Raw genomic sequence first — 25,796 nt, 5'->3', positions numbered from 1 at the left:
TCTTAATACTTTTTTAAATAATCGAGAAAAACAAACTAAAAATTAAGGGAAAAATGGGAAATTTTACGCACACTCATTTTTCGACAAAATCGATTTTGGTTTTTGGTATCGTAATTATCATAAAAAGTCATATCTCCCCCCCCCCCCCCCCCATGACAAAAACCTAAATACGCCACTGGACGTAAATGTTACCTAGATAGGTTTTTTATATGGGCCAATAATTACTCAAACATGTGCATTGGTTCAGTAGCACCGATCACCCAATTTATGTATGACATATGACATAGGAAATTTTTTAGATTGGGGATAAGTACTGAGTGTAAAGTTTAAACTTAAAAATATACGATTACGATTGAAGTTACATTACTTGTTTGTAGATGCTTTGATTTGTATCTGATGGTTAGCTTATAACAATAGAGGAAATGGTGGGGGCCCCTTGATGTACGATGTCATAGCATTATGTTTATTTCCTATCGACAAATAAATACAAATTTTCCATTTTTCAGACAGATTTTGTATAGTACAATATACAAATATAGTATAGGTACTCATAATTATAAATTTATATCATAAGACGTTACAATGAGAACAAAAGATTCAAATATCGTCAAATTGTTTAATACTACTTCAACGAAGGTCGAACGTTCAATAAAATTCTAATGAGTATCTAATGATTAGGTACCAACAATCAGCCCTGAATCACACAGTAGGTACACAAAAACGATTTGAAATTATTTTCTAACTATAATTTATTAATGGGTACCTAATAGACAATAGTAAGTATAATAATTTTATAAATTTTAAATCGCTAGGGTCACATAGTATGGATGAAACACGATTGTGGACGCTTTACCTTTTTTGCAACACGATTGCGGATGATCACTATATGACAAAAGGTATTATTTTGCACCCAAAAAATGACACGACTCCAGAAGAAATTTAGTGAAACGTTACCAAGTTGTGAGACGCAAAATAGCCTAACGACTATCAATTTAATGACCGGCTTTTCGTTAGGATGTCTAGTGTACATCGACTACTACACGGTTTAAGATATATATCTACATAATTACTTAAAAAATATTTAGAATACTAATGATAATACAAATACATAATATGATTATTGATAATAATTTAGAATGACGTTGGCATCGTATTTCTATAAATTCTACAATAGTATATGATTATAAAAAAAAGTTAAAAATCAAAAATTAAAGTGTTATAAGTAGGTATTGTATAAATTAAAATACTATAAGGGTTTACTGTACACGTTCATAAAAGTCCACGATATTTATACAATTACAAAAGAACGTAAAAGAGTTAACATTTTAAAATTAAAAAAGCAACATTTAAATTTTTTTCCTCTGTAAGAATTTTAATACGCTCAGAATGTCCATTATCACATTATCGAAGTATTATTTATAAATTTGTCAACATACTTTTAAAGATATATTTGGGATCACTAGAGTGTTTTATTCAATGATTTTAGCACTTCTGACTATTGGGACACTAGTAAAACACTAATGACTACAATGGAAAATATTATATTATATTATATTATCTTCATAGCAATATCAAGTAAAATGATTTTATCATTATTTTATTTGTTAGTGCATATTTTTTCTTCACAAATAATATTGTAAAAACCTCAGGAGCATGCTTAAGAGGGAAAGGGTGACCCTATGACTTATTTTTGTCATATAAGATACACGATTAAGCTAAGAAAGTATATTACTCTCCAAATAACGTGATCTGATGCTTCACTTTCAAAAAAATTCAAAACGTCACAGAACAATCTAAATTTAAGAACAATTAACATTAGACAATGGTTGGAACACAGAATGAGAGAGAAACTGAGAGGAGTAGACCTAGGGATTTTATAGAATATAAAGGTATAATAATAGAAATAATTACACTAACAAATATATATAATATATATATTATACATATACATACATACATATATACGATTATTTTATTTTTAAATTTTTTTATAACTAGAATAATTTAATTTTTTTCCCATGGTAGAAAAAGGAGACTGTAACACAGCGTTCACAAACACTGGACACTTATACACATATTAATAAAATGCACGTTTGTATACAAAACTAATTAACAGCGCGCGTTACGTCGTCAAAATTAAACAAGAACAAGATAACTGAATACATAATAATATCTCCGACACATATATATATAATAATAATTCATACAAAATGCAACGTACGTAAATAATTATCTTAGTCCTGACTGCATGCATACATAGATATTAAAATTCTATTACAAACGATACATTGGAAAAAAAATGCACTCAACGGCTGATGGACAGATTGTAGAAAAAACTGCATCTTATTGCCTAACATCCCCCCTCCAAAAAAAAAAAAATAAAAAATATCAAAATAATATATACTCCTGTTGTGTCCGGGTGAGGCTGTCGTGGTTTTTTCCCAGCGTTTTACTTAGCTCTTTCTCGGTCTTAATTTATATATTTTTTACTTTTTCTTTAATATTATATATATTTGTTATTTTTATTTAAATTTTTTACAGTCGGCTTACCTACCAGTGGTGTTATGGAAATAAAGTTTATAAATCATTATGTATATTTTAATTATTATTATTCGTTTATTTAAATTTTTTTACTAACCCTTTCACCAAACTATTCTATGATAAGTTTTGAAATAAAAATTTTATTTTAAAAGAAAAAATATAAAGCGTACAATAATTCTATAAATATTAAAATGCTAATTTTTGTGTTACTTTATTTACGGCATATGGGTGATCTAAATACATACACAAACATATACTATTTATTCTTAAGTTTTGTTTTTATCTTATGACTTGAATGCCTCAAAATGTGATGGAGATGAAATTTATTCAGAACTTAATGCAATAATCAATTCACATAAATCAACATGTGTAATTTAAATTATGCACTTTGTTGCTTTAAATAGAAACAATAATTTTAATATTTTGTGTAAAAAGTATAAGTATTTTTTTTTTTTAATAAAAAATTAAAATCAACAAATTAATAGGTAAATTATTGTTAATCAATTGGATATTCTTGTCATAAGCTTGTACTTTTATGTATATATATATATAGTTCTAATGAAATAATTTTACAAGCTTTAAAATATAAATAGTAGACACAAATAAAAAATATTGTATATGCGTTCATGTCATACAGTGATTATTTTGTCCAAGAAAAAAATAAAGCCCAAAAATGAGATTAACTATAAAAATGAAGCACTCAAAGATATAATAATAATAAATAAAAATAATAAAACTAAAGACGAGCACAATAAAGTTATTTTCATTATTATCTTGTAATATTGATTTTAGGTTAAATATAAAATAAATGACGTTATTTTCACAATTTAAAATTGCCAAAAAAAATTAAATAATAAATGGTTTATTATATAGTTCTAAAATACACATAAATATTGAATAATCCAATTTTTTTTTTGTTTTTTTTTATTTTTCTTTAAGTTGTAGAATATGTATAATTATTGTAAACAGGGATAGGTGGAAATTCAGCAGTAGTAAATAAAAACCCCATTTACATTTTTGTATAATTAATATAAAATTGTTATCATATCAATCAGCCGTTTTAATTTCTAGTACAACTAATATAAATATGTTGATATCATAAAATATGATAAAATCTGTAATGGTTCAAAATATAAATGGCCATTTGTACGGATTTAACTACTATTTCAAGTACAAAATGAATGTATAGTTATAAATTTAAAACGAAATAATAGATATGGGAGGAAATGTGCCCACAAATCTACTAATGCCTATCCTATAATAGTAATAAAAATAATTAATTAACTTTCAATTATTCTGTATATTTAATTAAATTTTTTTTACATATTCAAATGCCCATGAAGTTGCGTTAATAATAATAATAATAATAATTAGTGTTTCACAACATTTTTATAACCGAAAAAAATGTGAATTCAATAATTGTTTAAAATTCCCCCAGTAACCGAGCTATGTATAATGAATCTTTGGTTAAGCGCTTTGTAAAGCTTGGGGTTGCTTGGTCAGAGCATTCTTGTTCTAATATAAAATTATTAAATTTAAATATAACAATAAAACTGAATAGAAACTATTGTGTAGTGTATAAATTACAAAAAAATATTCTATTGATGTGAATCACAATGTTTAAGTCACAGACTGTTATTTTGAATTATAATTTTATAATTGTATAATGCCCATAATAAATTGAGTATGTTTTGATTATTATGTATGTTAGTCTAGAACAAGATGCTAGAGACAAAATTGTTAAATGTCAACAATATGTATTTTGTATATTATTTTTTTATAATTAAATATAGTATAACAAATATTTTATGGACTAGACCTCCTACTAGTCCATTTAGAAATGCTACTGTGGCATTGTTTAATTTTTGTAAGTGGGGGATGGATGGATTATCGCTAAATTTGTAGCAAGGTCAATGTTTTAACCTAGTAAAGAGCAAAAAAAAAAGTTATAATAGATTGCGTATTATTTAAGTTGTTTTTATGGGAGAAGATGTTAAATGAGAAAAATGTTTTAATTTAGAGGGGTATTGTAACTTAGTTTGAAATTTTGTATCTCCATTTTCTATGTAACCCTCCTGGGAAGGGAGAGCTACATCCTACCATAGTAATTTTTTTTTTTTATATAAAATTTTTATAAATATATAAATATATATATAATATATACTTTTTAAATATAAAAAAAAATTAACAAAAAAAAATTAATAAATTAAAAATTAAATAACTTTTAACAATTTATCAAAAATAAATTTAAGGAAAAAAAAGGTATTTTTTTTTTCAAAATTTTGTCTCCCTCTCTTTTTTAATTAAAAAAAAAATCCCTAACTTTAATCATGTATAAAAAGAGCCGATTGTTAAAGGTAGATAGAGACAAAAACCGTCTCAATCTGTACCATAACAATCATTTGTACTCTTGGTCACGCAATCAGTCACATCCCCTCCTTTGACCTATAAGGTCAACAGTAGCTCTTGATTTGGTGTGAGGAAGACAGCCATTAGTTTCAGTAGCAAATAAACCGACAACAATAATATATCATGCAAATATCATTATTTGTAATGTAGAAATCTTTAACGTCGGTGGAGGAGATATATTTGCCAGGAACTAATGGTAACTGTCATCAACTCACTGTTGTGGTGTTTCTGTGGGTCTGCTGTTGCGTTGTTGTGGACGTGGCACTGGATTTGCTCCAGATGCAACCATCGATCGGATTCTTCTTTGAGCCGACTAAGAATTTAAACATAAGCATATTAATAATAATTTTTATTAAAATATCATTAAAAATATAGTTATAGATTATTTACTTGTGTAGCCAAAAAATGACCAATAATGTGTACTGTGGTAGTATCTTCAGTGCCATCAGTTGATCCTTGTGTAGGTAGTTTAATTATAGATCCAGTTACTCGTTGCAATTCTCTAACATTAGATCCACCTCGACCAATTATGCGACCAACTTGACTACTAGGCACCATTATTTCTACTGTCAATCTAACTTCTTCATTGTTTGGAACAAAACCTTCATCTCGTAACTTGTCGAATATCATTCCTTGAGCCTGTATAAAAGCAACAAATTAATATTTGAATAGTGATGACAAGGCTTTGAAAAAAAAAAATTTAAAAAAAATTTAATTCATAACATGAAAAAAGCAAATAAATAAAACCTAAAAATGTTAATAAATGTCCTAGGAAATATATTTTATAAATCAAATGTTTAAATTAGTGGCGGTTTTGAGAATGATCCAGTGAGGGAAGTTATTTAAAGAATTAAAAAAAGTATTTGTTTGAAATTTGAAAAATACAATTATCAAGTCAAATTAATAGTTTTCAAGTAGGTAACTAAAATTAATTATATTTATAAAATTCAACATAAATAATGAATAGGAATGGTTAGGTTAGGTTACATATATATATTTTTTTTAATGTATGCAAAATAAACCATGAAAATCAAATTAAAAGATGACCGATATCACCAACCAACATCAACTATAGTATTTATCGGTCTCATCAAAACTGTGGTATATTATACTATATTATGCTGATTGATTTGGTATTAGTTCCAATATCGTTATAGTACTATAGTTTATGAAATGTACATTAACAATATTTAAGAAGACGCCACACCCGCATGTGTTGTCTCCATCTTACAAACGTATAACATATCAAAATCTGTTTAGTGCGGGACAACTTTTCTCCCTCAATATTTATAATAGAATTTTCAAAATTTCACAACCCATAGGTAAAAACTTTATCTGTGTCATAGCGTCGTTATTTTTCTTGATAGCACAAATCAATAATTTTAAGTAATTTAATGAAAAAATAAAAATAAATGTATTTTCTTAAGCTGATAACTTTAATTATATTTATGTTATCAAAAAAATAACGATGCTATGACACACATAAAGTTCTTACCTATGCGTTATGGAATTTTGGTAATTCTACTATAAATACAAAGGGAGTAAAGTTGTACCGCGCTAAACAGATTTTGGTATGTTATATGTTTGTAAGACGGAGACAACACATACGGGTGTGGCGTCCTCTTAAGTGTATATTATATCATATTACATATCTTATTATTATTTATATTACACACACTATGTCAACATGACTATAATAAAAGACTGCACACACAACTTCTTACACTATTTTGTTACATTGAATTAATCAATTCACCTTAGACCCATTTTTATTTTTTTACACACATTCTTAATTTTTTTTTTTTGAGGGGGGAGGAGGTAAAGATGTGAAACCATCAAAAGTTGTGGTTTTACTTTCTATTAGTGTAAATTAATTGGTTAAACTTCCCACAGTATAAAAATACATGTCATTAAGTGAATAAAGAAAAGAAGTCATAGAATTCCAAAATATAGAAATTATGGTAGAAGTTATTACCTTCCATTGGGAATCAGCAGTACCAACAATTGTCACTTTTCGGCTAGCTTGTTGTGCACTGTTTGCGTCACCTGCATTACCTATTACTCCTTGTTTTTCATTTTCTGTGGATGCAACTTTGACTGATGCGCCACTAAATCTTATCATATTACGGATATTAGAACCCTTAGTACCAATTATAGCACCAACAGCACTGTTTGGAATAAACAAAAATGCTGTTTCCTAAAATGAAATAATATTATAAGTGTTAAACAAAAATAGATTAAGTTTGATAAAAATTTAATATATTTAGTTAAATTTGTATGTTTACTTGTACATCTGCAGCCAGAGCTGGATTAATTGGCGGAATGGTGGATGGATACATGGGAGGATATGGTGCTGGTGCAAATTGTTGATAATTAGTTGGACCACCGCGGCCTGGATAAGTTATACCTGTTGCTGACATCATTGCCATTGGATGAAGTCCAGGGAACATAACAGTTTGAGGCTAAGCAAAATTAATTACATGTAATGTAATGTAATGTACTATAAACTATATCAGGTGCTATTTAAATAACAATTGAAGAGTAAATACTTACAGCCATCGATTGTAGATCATTTTCAAAACTCTGTCTGAGCTTTGCACTAATTTGAGCCTCTGCTTTAGACATATTCTCTATTGAGCCTTTGACAGTAATTATCCTTTCGTAGTTGAAGCTGTTGATGTCATTTATGCTATAATTATTTTGAATTATTGATTACTATCTAATTTTTACAAACATGAGCATGTTTGTATTTTTACTTACCTAGATACAGTAATTTTTGTTTCAGTCTCAGACATAATTCTCTTGATCGTATTACCCTCCTTTCCAATTATTCTACCAATCAGATTATTATGAGCTAAGATCTTCAGTATCACATCACTAAAAAATTATAATTAAGAAATTTATATTGTAATTTTATGTGACATATTATTTTTCATATTTCATAAAATGAATTAGTAGGTGACAATTTAATTTATTATTAGTAATCACCTTTTATTAGTGTTGGTTGCTTCTTGTTGCATGACCTCCAAAATTTTTCGACATGCATTAGTGCAATTTTCAGGGTTACCATAGATTGTTATAGCTTTTTCCAAAGAGCCAACATTGTCTTTTCTATGAACATCAACTCTAAAACATTTTTATTATTTAATATATTAATTATCTAATTTAAAACAATAACAACTAAACTTAACCAAACTTTCTTTTTCTAAATTAATAAAATTATACTTAATCACATATATTATGTTACCTGGCTCTTGTCTGTTGTGTTATTTGTCTGATTGTAGAACCACCTCGACCAATAATTGCACCAACCATATCACTGTGCACTAGTATACGCAACGGAAACTCTGTTTGTCTATTACCAATAGTAGGAGTAGCGCCAGGAGCACCATACGTTCTTTGTCTTATCGCACTACGATTTCTCCTTTCCATGGCTGGTTCGACTTTTACCTGGCAACCCTCAAGCTCTAAACCTGGCAAATTGGCTAATGCACTATGAAAATAAGATACATTTAATTAGTGTATGACAAATGTATAATTACTATGTATTGTATCACATACGCATTTGGCATTGGAAATTAAAAAGAAAAAAATATGAGCGGAAGCTAACAATTTCACTCAGTTACAAAAGGTAACATTAGGGAAATTAATCTTAGTCCAGGAGTGTCTAGTATTTGCGTGATGGGACGGGATTGTAGGTCATTTTATGCTCACTTGTGTGCTTGTTCGGTGGATTCAAATGTAATCTGTATGACCTGCGTAGGTCCATCGCGTTGACTGAGCTTCTCGATGTCTTTGACCTGACCAAACTGCAACAATATCTGATCCAACTGTTCGAATCGAACGCTGCTGGGCACGTTGCTGATCACGATTTTGTTGGTGCTGTAACGAGAACGAAAACGAGACTGAAGATTATTGAGTGTCGGTACGAGTAAATCAGAAGACAGTGGACCACGTGAGTCCGCCGCGTCGTATATCATGACGTGTTATACCATCGTGTCGAGGGTGCGGGAGGATGACGGACAGCGGTGGTTCGAAGAACATCGAGCGTGTACCGAAAATAATGGTCGACATAGTTGCGAAACGACGTCCTCCTCCGTCACCGCCACCGCTACCACCACGAGCTCCACGACTAGCCGCAATACTAGTAGTACTACACCTCCCAAATCAGTAATTCATCATCTGCCCCTACACTGCGACTGTTCGTTATCTACTACAGTCCCGCATGACTCTGGGTCGTTGTCCTTTTATTGTTGTTTATTTATTAGTTTATTACCATTGTTATTATTATTGTAATGACGCCAATCGATATTACTACTACCACGACGTAGAATAACGTATTACTATTTACTACGTACTACTGTACTAGAGCACTACTTCTACACTTGACAGTTGTTGTAGACTAATTGTAGTACTGTCTAATGTCTATTATATTATTAAAATATATAATACATTGTTGTTATACACACTACACGATTATCGTGGACGATTCAACGATTATTATAATATAATTGATGTTATTTTATGAAGTTTGTGTACAAAAATATCGTAAACGATATCGTGTGCAAGTGTGCGTGTGTTTGATTGTGTTTCTGTGTAGGTACTATAGGTGTGCGTTACAGGCTTACAGCGTTAGAGTTATCGTTATTGGGTTTTCGATCTCGCAAACGTTGGCGCCCGGCGGTCCGAAGGAAGAGACGAAATACGAATTACAGGGCGGTGGGAGTGTTGGTGGCGGCGCCGAGAACACCGTCCGACAGTGTTGCCATGTCGTCACTGTCGCAAGCACCCGGCGTTAGCGGCCAGTTAGTGTACACGTTGCCGGTGTTATTTTTTTCACATAGCCAGCCGCGCCGCGTCGGACCATCGTGCTCGACAGTGTGACCGCCTAATGTCGATTCCAGAATCCAGAACTCTCCCGTTATCAATCAATTGTAAATTGTATTATATTAATGTAAGCAGTTTTGTAATTTCATTGTTAATTACATTAACATGGAGTAAAGGAAATACAATTAAATAAGTGTACTAACAAGATTAACTAAATGAAAACCCACTGTCAAAGAATTGTATAGCCTTCTCCAAGTAGCGGACCGAAATCTGAATCGATCGACAACGAAATAATATTATAACGTGGTTGTAGTAGTAGACAGCTGCTGCTGCTGCTAGGATAGAGTACGATTTTGTACGGCGGTGGTGTAGTGTACCGTATTAGTAGAATACTCTGTATTCGGCAGCCCCTCCCCCCGTTCTCGGCATGGCGGTATCGGATGTCGAATAAGGTACCCGGCGACAGCCACCGTCCTTTCCTTCCGTAGTACCTACTGTCGGTTTACACACATGACACATTAGGTAATGTGTGATGAGCAAGAGAAATATTGTACAATTTTGACATGACAATATCGAGAGATTCGAAAAGTCGTCAGGAAAGACGATATCTGGTTTCATGTTCGTCCATAATAATGCAATTATAGGGAAAATTTGCTATTTTATCAAGACGGTATAAGTCACCCACAAATCGACTGGAAAAAACACATTGAATGATTTTCTTTTAAAGGTATGCGATAAAAACAATTTTAACGGTAATGGACACACATACTCGAATGGGTCGTGGGAGGAATGAAATTATTTTTAAACTACGGTGTTTCATAATTAATTGTACACCTTTCGACAATGACGCAGACGGTTTACTACTCCAATACTTCACGGAAAAAAACCGGTGGATGCAATCCAGATTATTGATGACTACCCCAGTATAAAAATGATTACATGCAAATGTATGTGGGCATAACTCTAAATGTTGCACACTGGCTCATGCAATAAATGATACAAAACGGGTAGAATAAAGCGAAATTTGAGTGAAAGTGAAAATGTTTAAGCACCAGCTCCACTCCTCTTAAGCGTTATATGTAAGATCAGATTAAAAAACCGATCAAAGCCACCTAAATTGTTCCTAAAATGACCATCAAATATAACATTGTCAGCTATATAAGTATCACGTAGTATAAGGTTTTTTTTTGTATATAAATTACCCGCCTCGAGACCCTCAACAATTGACGAAACGTGAAAGCTTTTAATTCAATCAATATAAAATAATATGATCGTTCATTACGATGTCCGAAGATTGCATTGACTTTATATTGAAATACAGTAAAACCTCTCTATAACGGTTCCTCTATTAAACGGAAACCTCCATATAACGGAAAATGTTAATAGTTCCGGTGCAAATAATATATAAAATTTCTATTACCTCAAATGACGGAAAGCTCTTTATAATGGAAAAATATTTGGCCCCATGCTATTTCGTTATAGAGAGGTTTTACTGTATTACATTATTTATTTTTCTTGAAAGAATTCTATGCGAGTATGCAACTTATTCGCCAACATAAAGTTTAATTGACAAATCACGGACACTAGGTTAGTTATGTTTAAATAACACGAAATCTGTTAAGTCAACCTAATCATTTAATAAAATGTTAATGATTTTTAACTTTAAGCTATCAGCCCAACATAAATTAAAAAATATACTAGTGGCGTATATAATACAAATTACATATTGTGCAGATACCTAACCAAATCAAAACGATTATTAACCCAATACCGAAATATTGAAATTGCATCATAACACACCAACCAATATGTCGTTATATTAGTACAGTAGAACTTCTATTATCTTAACGTTATTTCATTTCAATTTATGTAAGTATCCGAATATTTATCTATGTATAAAATTGTATGACGCATACATCCGGTAGCAGCTTATTAACGTGTATCAGTCATTTGTCAAATAAAAATTAATCAATTTGTAAAAAACAAATAATAACAAGTCTCTAATATTTAGTAATATTCTTATATTCGTAGTAACTAATAACATAATGATATGTAATATGTAATAGTAAATATAATAAGTAGCGATAATATGCGATAGTAATTCATCTATATTCATTGTACAAATAATATTTTTTCAAATTTCTATTATCTGGAGTCTGGACTTTCGCCTATCCGAACTCAGTGTGATCAATTTGTGATGTAATCAGTTCGGATAATCGAAGTTTTACTGTATATGCTAACAATATTTAATTTATAATTGAAAAATACATAAATGATACCAGGAGAAAATAATTTAACGTGCAGTTATTGTAACAGATGAGTGAAACTCGAAGTTCAATATTTTGTACCATTCCGTCTGATGAAAAAGTACATACCCTGCCAATAAGAGAAAAATAAAAATCGTTGCCATACGCTCAGTTATTTTGAAACGTATGGCGTATTCATGGCGAACACGAATATAAAAAACAAGCATTATTACAATAGGTACCTATATATTATTAAATTCATTGATTATTACTTATTATGGAATAAAGTATATACCTACCATTATCATAATGTATGTAATTAAAAGTCCGTAATTTAATATACTTTTGATATTACTTTTTAATCATATAACATCCGGCTGACATCCTTAATATATTATTTTTAACCTATAATTATATAATATGTAAGTCGTTGTAAACAATTGCCACAGCGGTCGTAATTAAGCTGATATAATTTATAAATACGAAATAAAGGCTTAAGGCAGCATAAAATAGTATTGTTGTCAAGACAATGTTTTAAAGCGTCGTTTGAAGATTATCGAAATCACAATATTATCTATCGGGTTATCTAGAGTGGCGATAAATGCGCACCACTATACAGTACACACATACTCATGAAGATTTTTTGTATTAATGGTATCTACTATCTACGATGTTAATCGTTAATTTATTTTTTAAATTATTCTTAAAATACAAATCGGCACGCTGCAGCTCTCAACACACGTTCATATTATTTCGCCACCAACATAAATAATTTAGTTCAGACAATAATTTGTAAACCATTCTCCTATTGGTCCTTACCAACACAGAAGCTAACGCCACGAGTTTTATATTCTTTCGAAATTGTTTCCGATTCTCCGATGATAACCGGTAACGTCTCTTGTAACCTGACAATTCGACCGCTTTACTTCAATAACTACTCATGCATGTAGATCAAGGAGTGATAGGTATTAAGATGGGGGTGGCCCTGTAGTGTCGATAAATTCGATTTACAATTGAAATTTAAAATTAAGGCATTCGGGAGCTACTAAAAAAACTCGTAAATACTCTCCACTTGAGACGAATTGAATGATAACTAATTAATAATTATTAATTAGCCATTATTTTAGTCACGTTCAAGAGTAAGCAACTCTCGTATAACCAGAACAACGAATTTTGAATTTTACATTGGTATACTCCACGAAAGTTGATCAATACATCCTATAACATTTCTCAACCGCTCGTTTACTTAATAACTATATAATAGTAATTAGTATTAGTATATTACTATATGGTAAGTCAATAATATTATGAAATACAAAATGTGTTGATTTTAGTAGGTATAGTAATTTGTGTACATTTTGCTCCACCTGAACATTTTTAATATGATACATGCAGAGGCGAGAGGCTAATCTTCATACTACGCGTCTACACATCTGGATTAATCGCTCATTTATAAATTATAAAAACAATTCACATTGAATTGGTCGATTATTCAATTATTTATACATTTTTTAGAGAAAATTTATAAATTATATTATGATATTATTCAATAATCACACCAAAAGGCAAAATTTTGTCATATATAAAGATATATCATGTTTATTTTAAATGAATTAGAAATACATTTTATAATAAAAAATGTGATATTGTGATCAAATAACTATAAATGGTCACCCCTTTATAACTGGAGAATTTGAAATCCACAAAAGATAATAATATAAAACAACTCGGCAAAGTACCAATATGAAAAAAAAACATAATAGGTAATATTGTTGAAAATTACTACCGCGTCGTATATTGGTGAGCATTAAATTTCACCAAAAGATATTAGGTGTAGTATTGTATTTGATGTAAATAAGCCCTGTCGCTTATAATAAATATAAAATATTATAACATATTTTATTATAATTTATAATCATATAACTATAAATAATACGTAACGTGTGTGTCAGCATAACGTGTAATATTGTATTCACAATATTTATTAATAATTCATAGCCAATTTATCCCATTCAATACAGTATGCACACGAGAAGAAGAGCGTACCCACCACTACAATTTAAGATATAAATCGTGTTCACCTCCTAAACGGTATTACCTATATTAAATAATTGCATGGGCAGGGCCAGGCCGGACTTTCCTTAAATTAAAATACAAAAACTTCGGACTGAACTTTCTCACAACACCATTAACCAGGGTCGTATTGGACAAAAACATATGGACTTAATCGTATAAGCAGGGCAGTTTTTAAAAAATACGAACCAATCATGGCTGGGCTTGCTAACCAAATACTATTTCCGGGCCGGATTTTCTAAAAATATTACTGGACCAGATCGAGCCGGGCTAACTTGCCAAAAACTATTAGCGTGATGGGACGGGCTTTCTAAAAATTTTACTTGGCTAGATCGGGCTGAAAATTATTAGCTCGTTCAGACCTCTACTACCTATACATATGTGCGTGAGTTTAATATGTTATGAGTTTATGACTACTGCCTATAGCTATATTATTATATTTTGAAATATATTTTTTAAGCAATTTTTTAGTTATAAAACAATACTTCGCAGGAATGTGCGTTTTTACTAAATATTATTGAGCATCGGTCGACCTATATGTAATATATGTATTGTGTTTTATGTTCAAATGTGTTAAGAATAACACTTAAATCTTAATTGATTTAAATTTTATGAGCTGAGTAAAAAAATTTCCAAACAAATATTTATTCGATATTTGTACAATACAACATTACATAGTACATACCTATATATTGAGTCCCTTGAAACTATAAATCGTAGAATTAAACTTTGGATCACATCCACTAAAACCAAATATTTATAAAGAAAACCGCTACATGGCCTATATTAATATTATATGATAGCAAACTATGTATGCTCGATTTATACGTATATAGGTATAATTGTTAATAAATAAAAAATAACTAAATATATTTTACACTAAGTTATTTTTTTGTTTTTACTACGTATAAATAAAATAATAAATATCATTGATTTTTTTTAATATGAATATTATGTCCGTTAACTTAATTGTATAGTATATAAACAAAAGCCAATGATTATACAGTAAATCCGAAAAAAGTTTGAAATAAGAATTGTGATTTAAAATATTTGTCATTGCCTACATTATTGGCTGTATATAATTTACGGGAGGAAATGTACTTAAAATATACGCACCAGTGAGTTTATAAGCCCATCGTAATATCGAATTTCAATAGCTCTTTAACTGTATAGCTTATTTATAAAAACCCTCGAAAACTCTATTCAATAATAAACGCGAGCGCAATATGCATATTGTTATGTAATTCAAGTATCTGGACGTTTCTGACCAAAACGCTGCAGTCATTAAGATCAAGCAGCAGTTACGCCTATGATGATTACAGGCCGATAACGTTATTTTTTTTAACTACAACAAATAAAATAAATCTTCATTATAGTTTATAACAACATGTTACAATGTTACATGCGTTATTTAGGTATATTTATGAGTTCCATACCGTCATATTATAATATACACCAATAATAGATTTTCAGATTTTCTTATATCATAATACCTAACTATCGTCTAACCATTCTAACCTTTACAAATATTGTCATCATGCAAAAAGTGACAAAAAAAAAAAACAATGTACCTAATATAAATTTAAAATTAAAAAATATTATAAAAACACTTGACCACTTTTTTCATGATACTAACTATATGTTCATATATACTTTGTTAATACAAAATATTAATAGCAATAAATACAATGATTATACGTTTTGAGGTAAATTATATATTAAAAAAAAAGGTTTTAAACATCTATATAGTTGGGTTGCATAAAAAATGTATTAATTTAATGGTTCAATTAAATTTAATGGCCAATCATGGTCAGTTAAATTATATTTAGGGACCTTTAGAACATTATTGATTCGTTAAATGTTAAGAGAGAACAGACAGATGAAATTAATTAGAATTAACCATGTGTATATTATATTTTATTCTTACATATTAGGTATCAATTTAAATTTAGAATATAGTGATTAATTATACATTTAAAAAATTAATACTTATTAAAATAAAAGTTATAACTGCAGTTACATAATTATAATGGCCTGATGTTTGGTCTCAATCACAAACGTATATGCTGAGGTAAAATATGGGCTGGTGTCACTAGTCCCCGGATGGAAGACCATCCGGGTTTAAGTGAGAAATCCTTGCCACATATAAACTTGTTTTAACAGACCGTACCCTCCCCCACAGTTAAAAACCTACTAAATAAATGCCAAAGCCTAGTTTGTTAACTATTTCTGTTATACTCTGGATAGTGTATATTATACTGCATAAAACTAAAATTATAAATTATAAATTTATAACCATGAATATACATATTATAATATATACATAATCTATTGCTTAGCTACATTATAATGAGGTATTTACGTTGATGTTAGGGTTTGTGAAAAAGAAAATTATTATAAATAAACTAATAGAAGTAGTCTAATTTAAACATTATAATTATTATGCATAAACATATATTTCAGAAAAATAGTTTTCTTATAAAATTATTATACAAGTTGCGACACAATAACAGGGAAATGAAGATGTAAATATCTAAGATTTATGAAAAAGGGTTTATTTTATAAATATTTATTATACAGAAAAACCTCAAGACCCTTTAAAGTAGTACACAAAGAAGAAAAGCGAATATTTTCAAAACGTCATATAATACAGTATAGCAGGATTAATTACAAAAATTAAATCGTATTTTGTAAATAATCGTGTGACTGGTTTAATTCGATTTTAATACATAATATATGCTAAGGGATATTATATTATATCGTGTACCTATATACATAGGCTATAGTATTATTATATTGAGAAACGAGGCAAGCTAAATTACATAAATGGGCGGGTATAAAAATAAGGGGATATTGTAAATCGACCTTGAAATTTAATAGTTACTGGAAAGAATTTGTTTTGCACACATGCCGCCAAGGGTCAATGTCTAGCATTTGGAACAAATATTGCCTACGCACGCATACGCTGGATATAAATATTATTGAAAAAACACTACTCAATAAAATCGGAAAACTCAAAATCAACACGATTAAAATATGTTCCTGTTTTACTTTGTAGGTATATAAATATAAACTATTATATACATTTATAACACTGTGACTGCAAATGGAGAGAATTCGTATCAATGTAAAGCAAATTAAACGAGATATTCAATTGAAACAGCAAGATTTAATATATCTATTATCTAAGTATCAAAAATTAGGATATATTTTTTAAAACATCGCCAATAAGGTTAATGATATAAAACAGTATTATGTAAGTTTATCGTTTTTATGAAAAACTATAATTTTATAATTATTCAATAAAATAATGCATGCAAAAACCTAACTTACTTAATTGCATAAAAACATAAACGTCGTACAATGTACTTAATTGACACGTTCGACGATAATAGTACAATCTACATATTACACCAATGGTATACTTAAAACGATTGTAAGACAACTAGGGATATTATGAGTCACAAGTCTAGACTTTTAAGTACTAATATGGTAATATCGTTTAATATGATATAAATAGTTTTAAAATGTTTTTAGAGCGCATTTTAACAAGATTTAAAATAAACATTTTTTTTATCTACCTGTGCACTGTTTTTCATACGTTAAATATTATGTCACGCCATGTTTGAGCATTGCTGCTAATGATAGAATAAATAATATTTATAGTAATGTAGTTTTATAATAATCTTAGGTCAAAGTCATTGATGCAATGCTTTTAATATTGTATGTTGATTATAAATGTATAATATAGTTATACCATCTTAAAGTGTAAATGCATGTATGAATATGTACGTGTGTTTGTTTAATCATATAGACTATATAGATTACAGTAATAAAAAAATAACTCTATGGTTATTTGGATTTTATGAATCTATATACTAATTTATGTGATATTGAAAATCATTTATAAAAAGCTAATTTCAGCCGTTCCAAAACTAAAAATATATGTTTACGTATTATATTATGTATATAAAGACAAGATTAATATGTTTTAATATATCTTAACTGATGGTATGCAGTATTAAGAGAATAAAAAATGTGAACAATTCGTTCGATTGAGAATAATTCGTAAGTTTTTTTTATATTTAAGAATATTTCATAGTTTAAGGAATATTTAGCTCAATTAGCATATGCTTTGAAATATTTTGGAAATTGTAAGAAAAATATTAATTTACTGCTAATTTTAATATTATTTAACTGTAATTTACATTTGAACTAATTCTAACTTATTAAACTATTATAGGTACCTATAATATAATATTATATTATAATAATGAATGATTAATCCTAAATCATAAATACGATAAACGAGCGCGTGATGAATGTTTTGTAGTTATTGTGTGTTCGTAACATACATAGGATAACCTTATACAATAAATACGATCTATCCCCTTGCGGCGGTGACCACCATATCAAAAACACCGGGCCGCAGCGGCGACGTCGTCCCACGCGCAAAAAAATTTCCTCCTCCCCCGCGTCATATTATTCGCTTACCCCTTTCACCGTACGCCCCCGCACTCACGCACACGCGCTGTCGACACACACGAGCTATACATTCGCATAAATAGTAGGCGGCGCGGGCACGTGATTGTCCAGCCGCCGGTCCATCCCGTACGCAGGATCCACACCCCCGCGCTGTACGGGTTATTATGGATAGAACGCGTGCCCCATTGTGCGCGGTTCGCATGCACACGCGAGTTGAAATTACAGACGGGATGATAAAAAAACGCACAACTCACGGGGGCCACCCGCACTACGTATATATATTATATAAGTATAATGAAATATAATAAGCGAATCCGACCTGCTTCGACTCTGCTGCTGCAGTCAAAGTGTTTTTTATTTCTATCATTGTCGCCACACGCTCGTCCACCTGACCCCGCGATTTGTTTTTGCTATTTCATCTTTACCCTTTTCACTGTGTTTGACTACGTGAAAGCTAGTTATCTACGTACAATTCGTGAATATTTTTATACACACATACGAGTATGTACATACACACAACATTAATATGTATGCACGACTCACTATAATATATAAGTATCTATACATATATACACATACACTCCCTATGTCACCGCCATTTCAATGATATCGATTGACGTACCTACATAAATATATAATCTAATAGACGCACCTCCTCCGCCTTAACATTACCACTGTGCGTGTACGTGACGCCGAATAGGTTGTTATAATAGACCGGCCATCATGATGAATTAGTATTTTCTTGTTATTATTCGGCCAATCGTAAAATAATATTTTTATCACTAGAGATACTAAAATGATAAGTTCTGTCCACTATAGTCTAAAACCACTACAGTGGTTACCATCAATCGGTAATTACACGACGAGGCGTACCTATTATGAAGAAACTATGCGTTCGCATAAATAGCAAGTTAGACGCGGTTTGTGTGGCATGAGGTTTTATATCAACACAATTCGGGAATACAATATACATAGGGCGGGTTGCATAAAGAACAGTCTGTAAATTTGTTACCAGCCCTGTAATTTACTGGCTCTATAAGGTTTTTAATGATTGTGTAAACTATTCTCGGGTTGCATAAAGAAATATAAAATTATTAATAACCGTGGTTACCAAATAAATTAAACCATATTAAACCAAAAAATTGTGCGTAACCGCGTAGGTATATTAACTTAAAAATATTTTTTATTCTTTAATAATCGCAAAAACTAAAAAATATATAATATAAATTGAATATTGATAATCTTTGATAGTAAAACTTGTTTAACTTATCATAATAATAATATTATATTATTTTAACCGATCTGTAATTAGTTACAGAGCCCAAATCGGATCTGCAGTTTACAGGTCCGGTAGCCGATAATTTACAGAGCCGGTAACTTTACCGAGCGTTCAAGCAACACCTAATTTTATTTACAGATCCGTTAACGTACTTACAGATCTGTAAGTAGTTACAGGACGTTTATGCAACCCGCCCATAATAGTACAACGACCGTTCGTAATGTTATTAAGAAAATTAATACTAATGATGTTTAGAATGCAAGTTTCGTTGAATTATTTATACATTAAGTATCGTATTTCCACAGATATATTTGTTTGTCATTATTAAAACAAATTAATAATTATACAGAAAACCATTTTTATAGGAAATAGTCAAGTATATAATATGTATATTGTATTAAATATATAGTATATTTAGTAAGAATAAATAATATATAAACAAAGTTGAAATTATTTTACTTGCATTACTATACTATCTCGATTAATGGCGTTATGAATGGTTAAAATACAACTGGGAAAGAAAATTACAAAATGTACAAATTTAAGTTTACCCAAGTTAACAATACTCAACCATACAATACATGTAGTTCTTCTTGAATATAGTAGGATCGAATTAAATGATAATGAGTTAAATTAAAAATCTTTTACTCAATGGCATTATCAATTTATTTTATATATTAATTAGTCATAACCATTTTGGAGCAAATTGTATATCATTGTGAACATTATACAGGTGTGTGCAAGTTTGTTGTTTATTATTTTTTTAGATTCTTAAATGTATTATCACATTAAAATAATATAAATTAAATAAACATATCAAGACAAAGAATTAAAACATAAACTATGAAAAATAAAAAATGATCAGTATGGTAAATAATAATCATTAACGATTATAATTTTGAAAGATGTTTTTTAGCATTGGCAACTAAGGCCATTAGCATTTTTGTAGCGAGTAATGGCTGGTTAAATTTTGAGAAATAATAATCGTTATACATGAATCGATCGTGTATTTTGTATAAATAGTGCTACAACAGATTATAATATCTATCTAATATGATATGACATTTTATGAGTTCTTTAAAGGATAATTAATTGTTTATATTCCATCCAGTGAAAAATATTTTTATTACAATACCCATCAGCGCAACTAGATAACAAGGGGGAGCTTAAGCTCCAGGTTTTTGTGACATAATGGGACCTAACTTTTTAAACAATTGTTTATGGTGCTAATTTTGACTCAGGAGGTGCTTAAGACCCAAAGCGGGATCTTAATTGAGCAAATGGAGTCACCTATGTGAAAATCAAGAATAATTGTTGATTGGTAAAATATTTTAATCATATTATATTATAGCAAGCAACAGGCTTGAACAAAACATGATTCTACTTTATGGACAAAAAGTCGTTAGTTTCGTGTCACAAGGAAGACATTAAACACCAAGATACAACCGAAAAAAATGAAAAACTGGATTTTTTATTAAAACGTGTATTATTCGACATGCGGTACAAGGACGAACGCCAACAACAACAATATACAGATGATATTTGTTTAGGAACAAACGGACAAAAAAATCAAAAATCAAAATTTGTTAAAAAACGATTTCTAAGAAAACATGCCAAGAATAAAAATACGCCCCACAAAATCGCGTAACAGCATGGGTGCAATACGAAGGTATGGAACTCTGCATTCCTTGAAATCCCCACAAAAAAAAAAATAGGTCACTGTATAAACCCACAGAAACGAGTTCTACCAACGACAGGGATACGCGAGTGCTTGTCGCGACAGCGACTCGAAGCGTCCAGCACACTTACGGTATCGAACGCAGGGCTAAGTTAGGTATATTAAAATGTTATAGTTTTCACGTATAACTCGAAATAGACGTAAATAAGGGCCATTAAAGAGAACGGTCGGGCGAAAGACTATATAATTTTATATTTTTTTACTGCCCACACTATTAAGTCGTGTGCATCATGTCGCATACACACGCGAACGTATAATATATAATGTATGCATAAAAAACTAAGAAAGTACAGCTGTAGCATTCTACTGCGTTTCATATATTACCCGCGTGTTATACATTATATATACCCGTTGCGAGTGCGTCAATTACGGTCGCGTTTCGAAATAGACTTCCGGTCATTGACCACTGCCGAAACGTGTATACCGCTCGCGAGTACGGTCAGAGCAGTACGCACGGGGAAACAGGTTGCCGGGAATCATGCGATGCAGCACACCACGTGACAAAAATTTGCTAACACGCAATTTTTTTTATCTCTGACGATTTGTGGGATGTAGTGACCAAGAAGGGAGTTGTCGGACGCGCGAAATTTTAAGTAATCCACACCTGTCAGGACGTAGTTAATTGCAGGAGAAACGAAGTTAAGTCACGGCGCATTGAATTGTACGGGGTTCGTTGAATCTTACTCCCCGTGTTTTGTTTTCACCCCAATTTCATATACGATTATTTCCGAGGAGGAAAAAACTGGCGTGTTGCCGCCATGTTACGCGGGGTGACAAGAACCCTAACTGCGAGTAAAAACCTCATTCATTTGTCCATCACGAGCCACGCACACGCAGCGGCAGTCCCCCTCATCGACTACTGTTGTTGCCGCCGCCACAACGGCCGCCATTGGTCTCGCCGCGATAGCGTCATGCGTGATAACCGCGAAGCGATCCCCTCTGCGACGGCGACAAAATTATTTAAAAAATTAAAACCTTATACTCGTCCATTCGATGACGCGAGATTGTTTCCATAGTACATTAGAAATATACAGCGATCTGCCGCACAAAGCTCTCGCCAAGTTGTACAACATGCGAAAAAGGTAATCGAATCTACAATAGCAAAGGTTCAGATGTTTATAATATATTAGTTTACCTTTGAACGGCCGGTTGTCTAGGTTGGAATTGAGAACTCGGTTGACCAAACGCGTAACCGTTGTAATCTTGAGTGTTACCCTGGTTGGCCTGCTGTTGACTCTGGTCCATGTCGTTCGGGGTCATAACTACGCAGTGCACCGGGTTCGAACTAAATACACATTCAATGTTACACACAACACAGCCAACAGTAAATTATTATAATATGTTATTACATGTTCTACTAAAGCTACAACAGTAGTATATTTTCAGTTATCACACACAACCCGCAGTATGATATAGCATATATATATACCACTATATTAAAATATTATGGTGCATTATTATTTAGTGCACGTGTCGTAGCGGCAATCGTCAACGCCTCCTGTCAGATGAGTTTGCTCGCGATTTCAACAACCGAAGTCATAACGACAGACATAACACGAGTGTATGAGTGTTTAATTGGTATAGTAGAAGTGTGCAGCTGCAAACTTCTATACTGGATAGTATAAGACACTACGAAACAAACTATATTATAATATTATACACTCTGGAAGATCGATAATCGATTTTTACGACTCTTTCCGGCCTACTGACGGTACTTGTTGGTTAGGTAGGCATCGTATTAGCGGCCGCGGAAGAGGATTTTACCGCGAGCGTACTCCACGTATATCGATCCCCGTTCGAACGCGGCGACGACTAATATAAACGCCCGACCGCCCGCGCGCCTCGCCCTGCCACCGACACATTACACGCGTACGATAAACTCGGCACGCCGCACACGCAGCCGGTCGCCGTCGTCGTCACGCGTTTGCCCTTCTCCTCCAACGCGACGCGTCCTCTACACGCACGCACACGCGAGGAATGTGCGGCGACGACTCTCCTCTGTTGTAGCCGGTTACAGTGTGTGTGCGCGTGTGAGTGTGTGTGTGCATCGCGCATATTATTATAGTGCACGGCAAGAGGTGTACAAACCGCGCAGTATTATTATTATATATACACCATGGTGGTGTCATCCAATATGCACAAGACGTTTGAGACTGCGCGTAAAAATGAATAATATTTTTACCTTACACGAGAGTTATAATAATGATATAGTATCGCGTACGCACGGCAGGTACGACGAGTCAGGGGAAGCGTTTTTGTTCCCCCTACCACCCTGACTTCACCTGCGAACGAAGCGCGCCGTTTCGTGATGGGGTGGAGACGATCGGAATGTCTCGGCGGCGTGAACGTCGTAAGCCACGTGTGGGAAATGTGACTTGTCGCGTGCGTAACGCGAAGGAAAACCGCCACCAAGGATAAATATTAAATACAATAATATTTTATCGAACTGGAGAATAGTGGACGACGACCAAAAATATATGTTTATTTTTTGTCATTTTTTTTTCTATACCCCCAAAAAATATGTTTAAAAAAAATGTTAACGGGCGACAATGGAACGTATTATTCTAATAATCTAGAACCAGACGGTTGCGTTAATGTATGAACATATTACTAAGTATATAGCAACGTCGGCGGGTAAACGTTTTCGAATCGATCAAAAGCGTTTACGCCGTCGACGCCAGTGAGCAAACAAAATATTAATAATAAAAATAAAAAAAACTACGTACTGTTGGCCGTGTAATATTTATACACCTAGGTAGCAGTTTTACATACACACAATCGAAGACGACGTCGACTATGACAGCGCGAAATGAAAATTATTATTGAGCTTCGTTTTTATTATATACTATTTGGAGTATATATATATATACGTTTTTATTCCGAATACGGCGACGGAGTTTTAACGAGAGGAACTCGAAACACCGATTATAACAAAACGCGCACAATTTCACTTAAACTAACAACGAAAAAACTTATTTTCAAAATATAATATTAGGAAAAAATATATAATATGTATGAGTCCGCAGTTAGGATATTATATTATAATATAATTATATTAGGTACTACACTACTAATATTGTTGTTAATAATAAGTTACGTTATTATATTATCTGGTCGCGAACGAAAACAACAGCAGACGGTACACAATAAATGTAAAAAATGTTGTTTCTTTAAATAATTTATATTTCTATGAAAATATAATAAATAAATGTACTTTTAATTGTATGATGTGATGGATTTTGGTCGGAGCGCACGGCGCAAAAACAACGTTACGGACGGACGGGCCGCGGTAGACAGAGAGGGAAAGAAAAAAAATATATAAAACTCGTCCGAACGTATAATATATATATATAAAACGCAGTGTGGCCAACTACGGCGGTGAGTAGTCGGCCACCGCCGCCACCGCCGTCGACGTCGTATGATGCCCCGAACGTAAACGTGTTTTTTCCTTCCTCTCTTTCTTCCTCTGCATTTTTTCTCTGTTTCATTTATTTTTTACTATGAAACTCACGCCATTCATTATCGGCGTATACTTTGAACGGGATAACATCGGACCATTTCGGGCACGTCGTACAAACCGTGGCCCGATTGCTAGCGGTGCGGGGGTTCAATCGGCACAGATACAACATAATATACCTATAATAATTATGGTATATTACTCTCCTAACTATATCATTATAATTAATAAATACGTGTACGACGTGTATATATAATAATGTATTATATGAAATTTTTATATTTAATAGCCTAAAGATATGTACAAGAAGTGTAGTTGCTTTTTTTTTAGAGGGAAGAGGTTTTTAAAAAATTCGAAAATCATGTAAGATAAGTAATTTTTTTTGTTACAGCGTTATACGCAATATGATATAACAATATAGTACGATATATTTATTCATTATAATATTATATCGGTGAACGTCACGGCAAAGCAATGGGTTTTGAGTATAGTATGTATTTTGTATTTGAAGAGCAAAACATTGCATTTAACTAGTTAAGAATTACTAGAGTTATACAACCGTCTATAAAACGGTGTTCCTCTACCGTGACATTTCTTTGACCTTCCATGCGCGCATTTGTTATTTATTTTTTATGACACTGGTTTCTCGCAAAACGCCGGCGACAACGCTTTCCCTTTGAACATTTCTCTCTGCGAGTCCGTTGCTCCTATTCTAAGATGATACGAAGAATAAACGAACGC

General features: G+C 31.7%; 1 protein-coding gene across 5 annotated transcripts in view; it reads right to left on the bottom strand.

Moving 5' to 3' along the window:
* Window positions 1-1,920: 1,920 nt before the first annotated feature.
* Imp (IGF-II mRNA-binding protein) overlaps window positions 1,921-25,796 on the bottom strand; it is a 51,952-nt gene continuing 28,076 nt past the window's right edge. Inside the window, exons 1-11 of one of the 5 annotated variants that reach the window (XM_015518943.2) lie at window positions 24,325-24,896; window positions 22,734-22,883; window positions 8,665-8,832; window positions 8,198-8,443; window positions 7,939-8,076; window positions 7,711-7,827; window positions 7,504-7,639; window positions 7,236-7,412; window positions 6,926-7,147; window positions 5,341-5,589; window positions 1,921-5,263 (exon numbers count right to left, since the gene is read on the bottom strand). In XM_015518943.2, the coding sequence (XP_015374429.1) occupies window positions 5,162-5,263; window positions 5,341-5,589; window positions 6,926-7,147; window positions 7,236-7,412; window positions 7,504-7,639; window positions 7,711-7,827; window positions 7,939-8,076; window positions 8,198-8,443; window positions 8,665-8,832; window positions 22,734-22,858 (1,680 nt within the window). In that variant the 5' untranslated portion in view covers window positions 22,859-22,883; window positions 24,325-24,896 and the 3' untranslated portion in view covers window positions 1,921-5,161. Of the gene's footprint in view, window positions 5,264-5,340; window positions 5,590-6,925; window positions 7,148-7,235; window positions 7,413-7,503; window positions 7,640-7,710; window positions 7,828-7,938; window positions 8,077-8,197; window positions 8,444-8,664; window positions 8,833-22,733; window positions 22,884-22,947; window positions 23,382-24,324; window positions 24,897-25,796 lie in introns of those variants that run through there. The other 4 variants (XM_015518950.2, XM_015518926.2, XM_015518919.2 and 1 more) reach the window with 4 other exon arrangements.

The sequence above is a fragment of the Diuraphis noxia genome, unplaced genomic scaffold, assembly GCF_037042655.1.
Source record: "Diuraphis noxia isolate RWA-SAM2 unplaced genomic scaffold, SU_Dnox_SAM2 contig0004, whole genome shotgun sequence".
Lineage (NCBI taxonomy): Eukaryota > Metazoa > Arthropoda > Insecta > Hemiptera > Aphididae > Diuraphis > Diuraphis noxia.
Note: the sequence above shows the minus strand (reverse complement) of the source record. Positions and strands in the feature narration are given on the sequence as shown.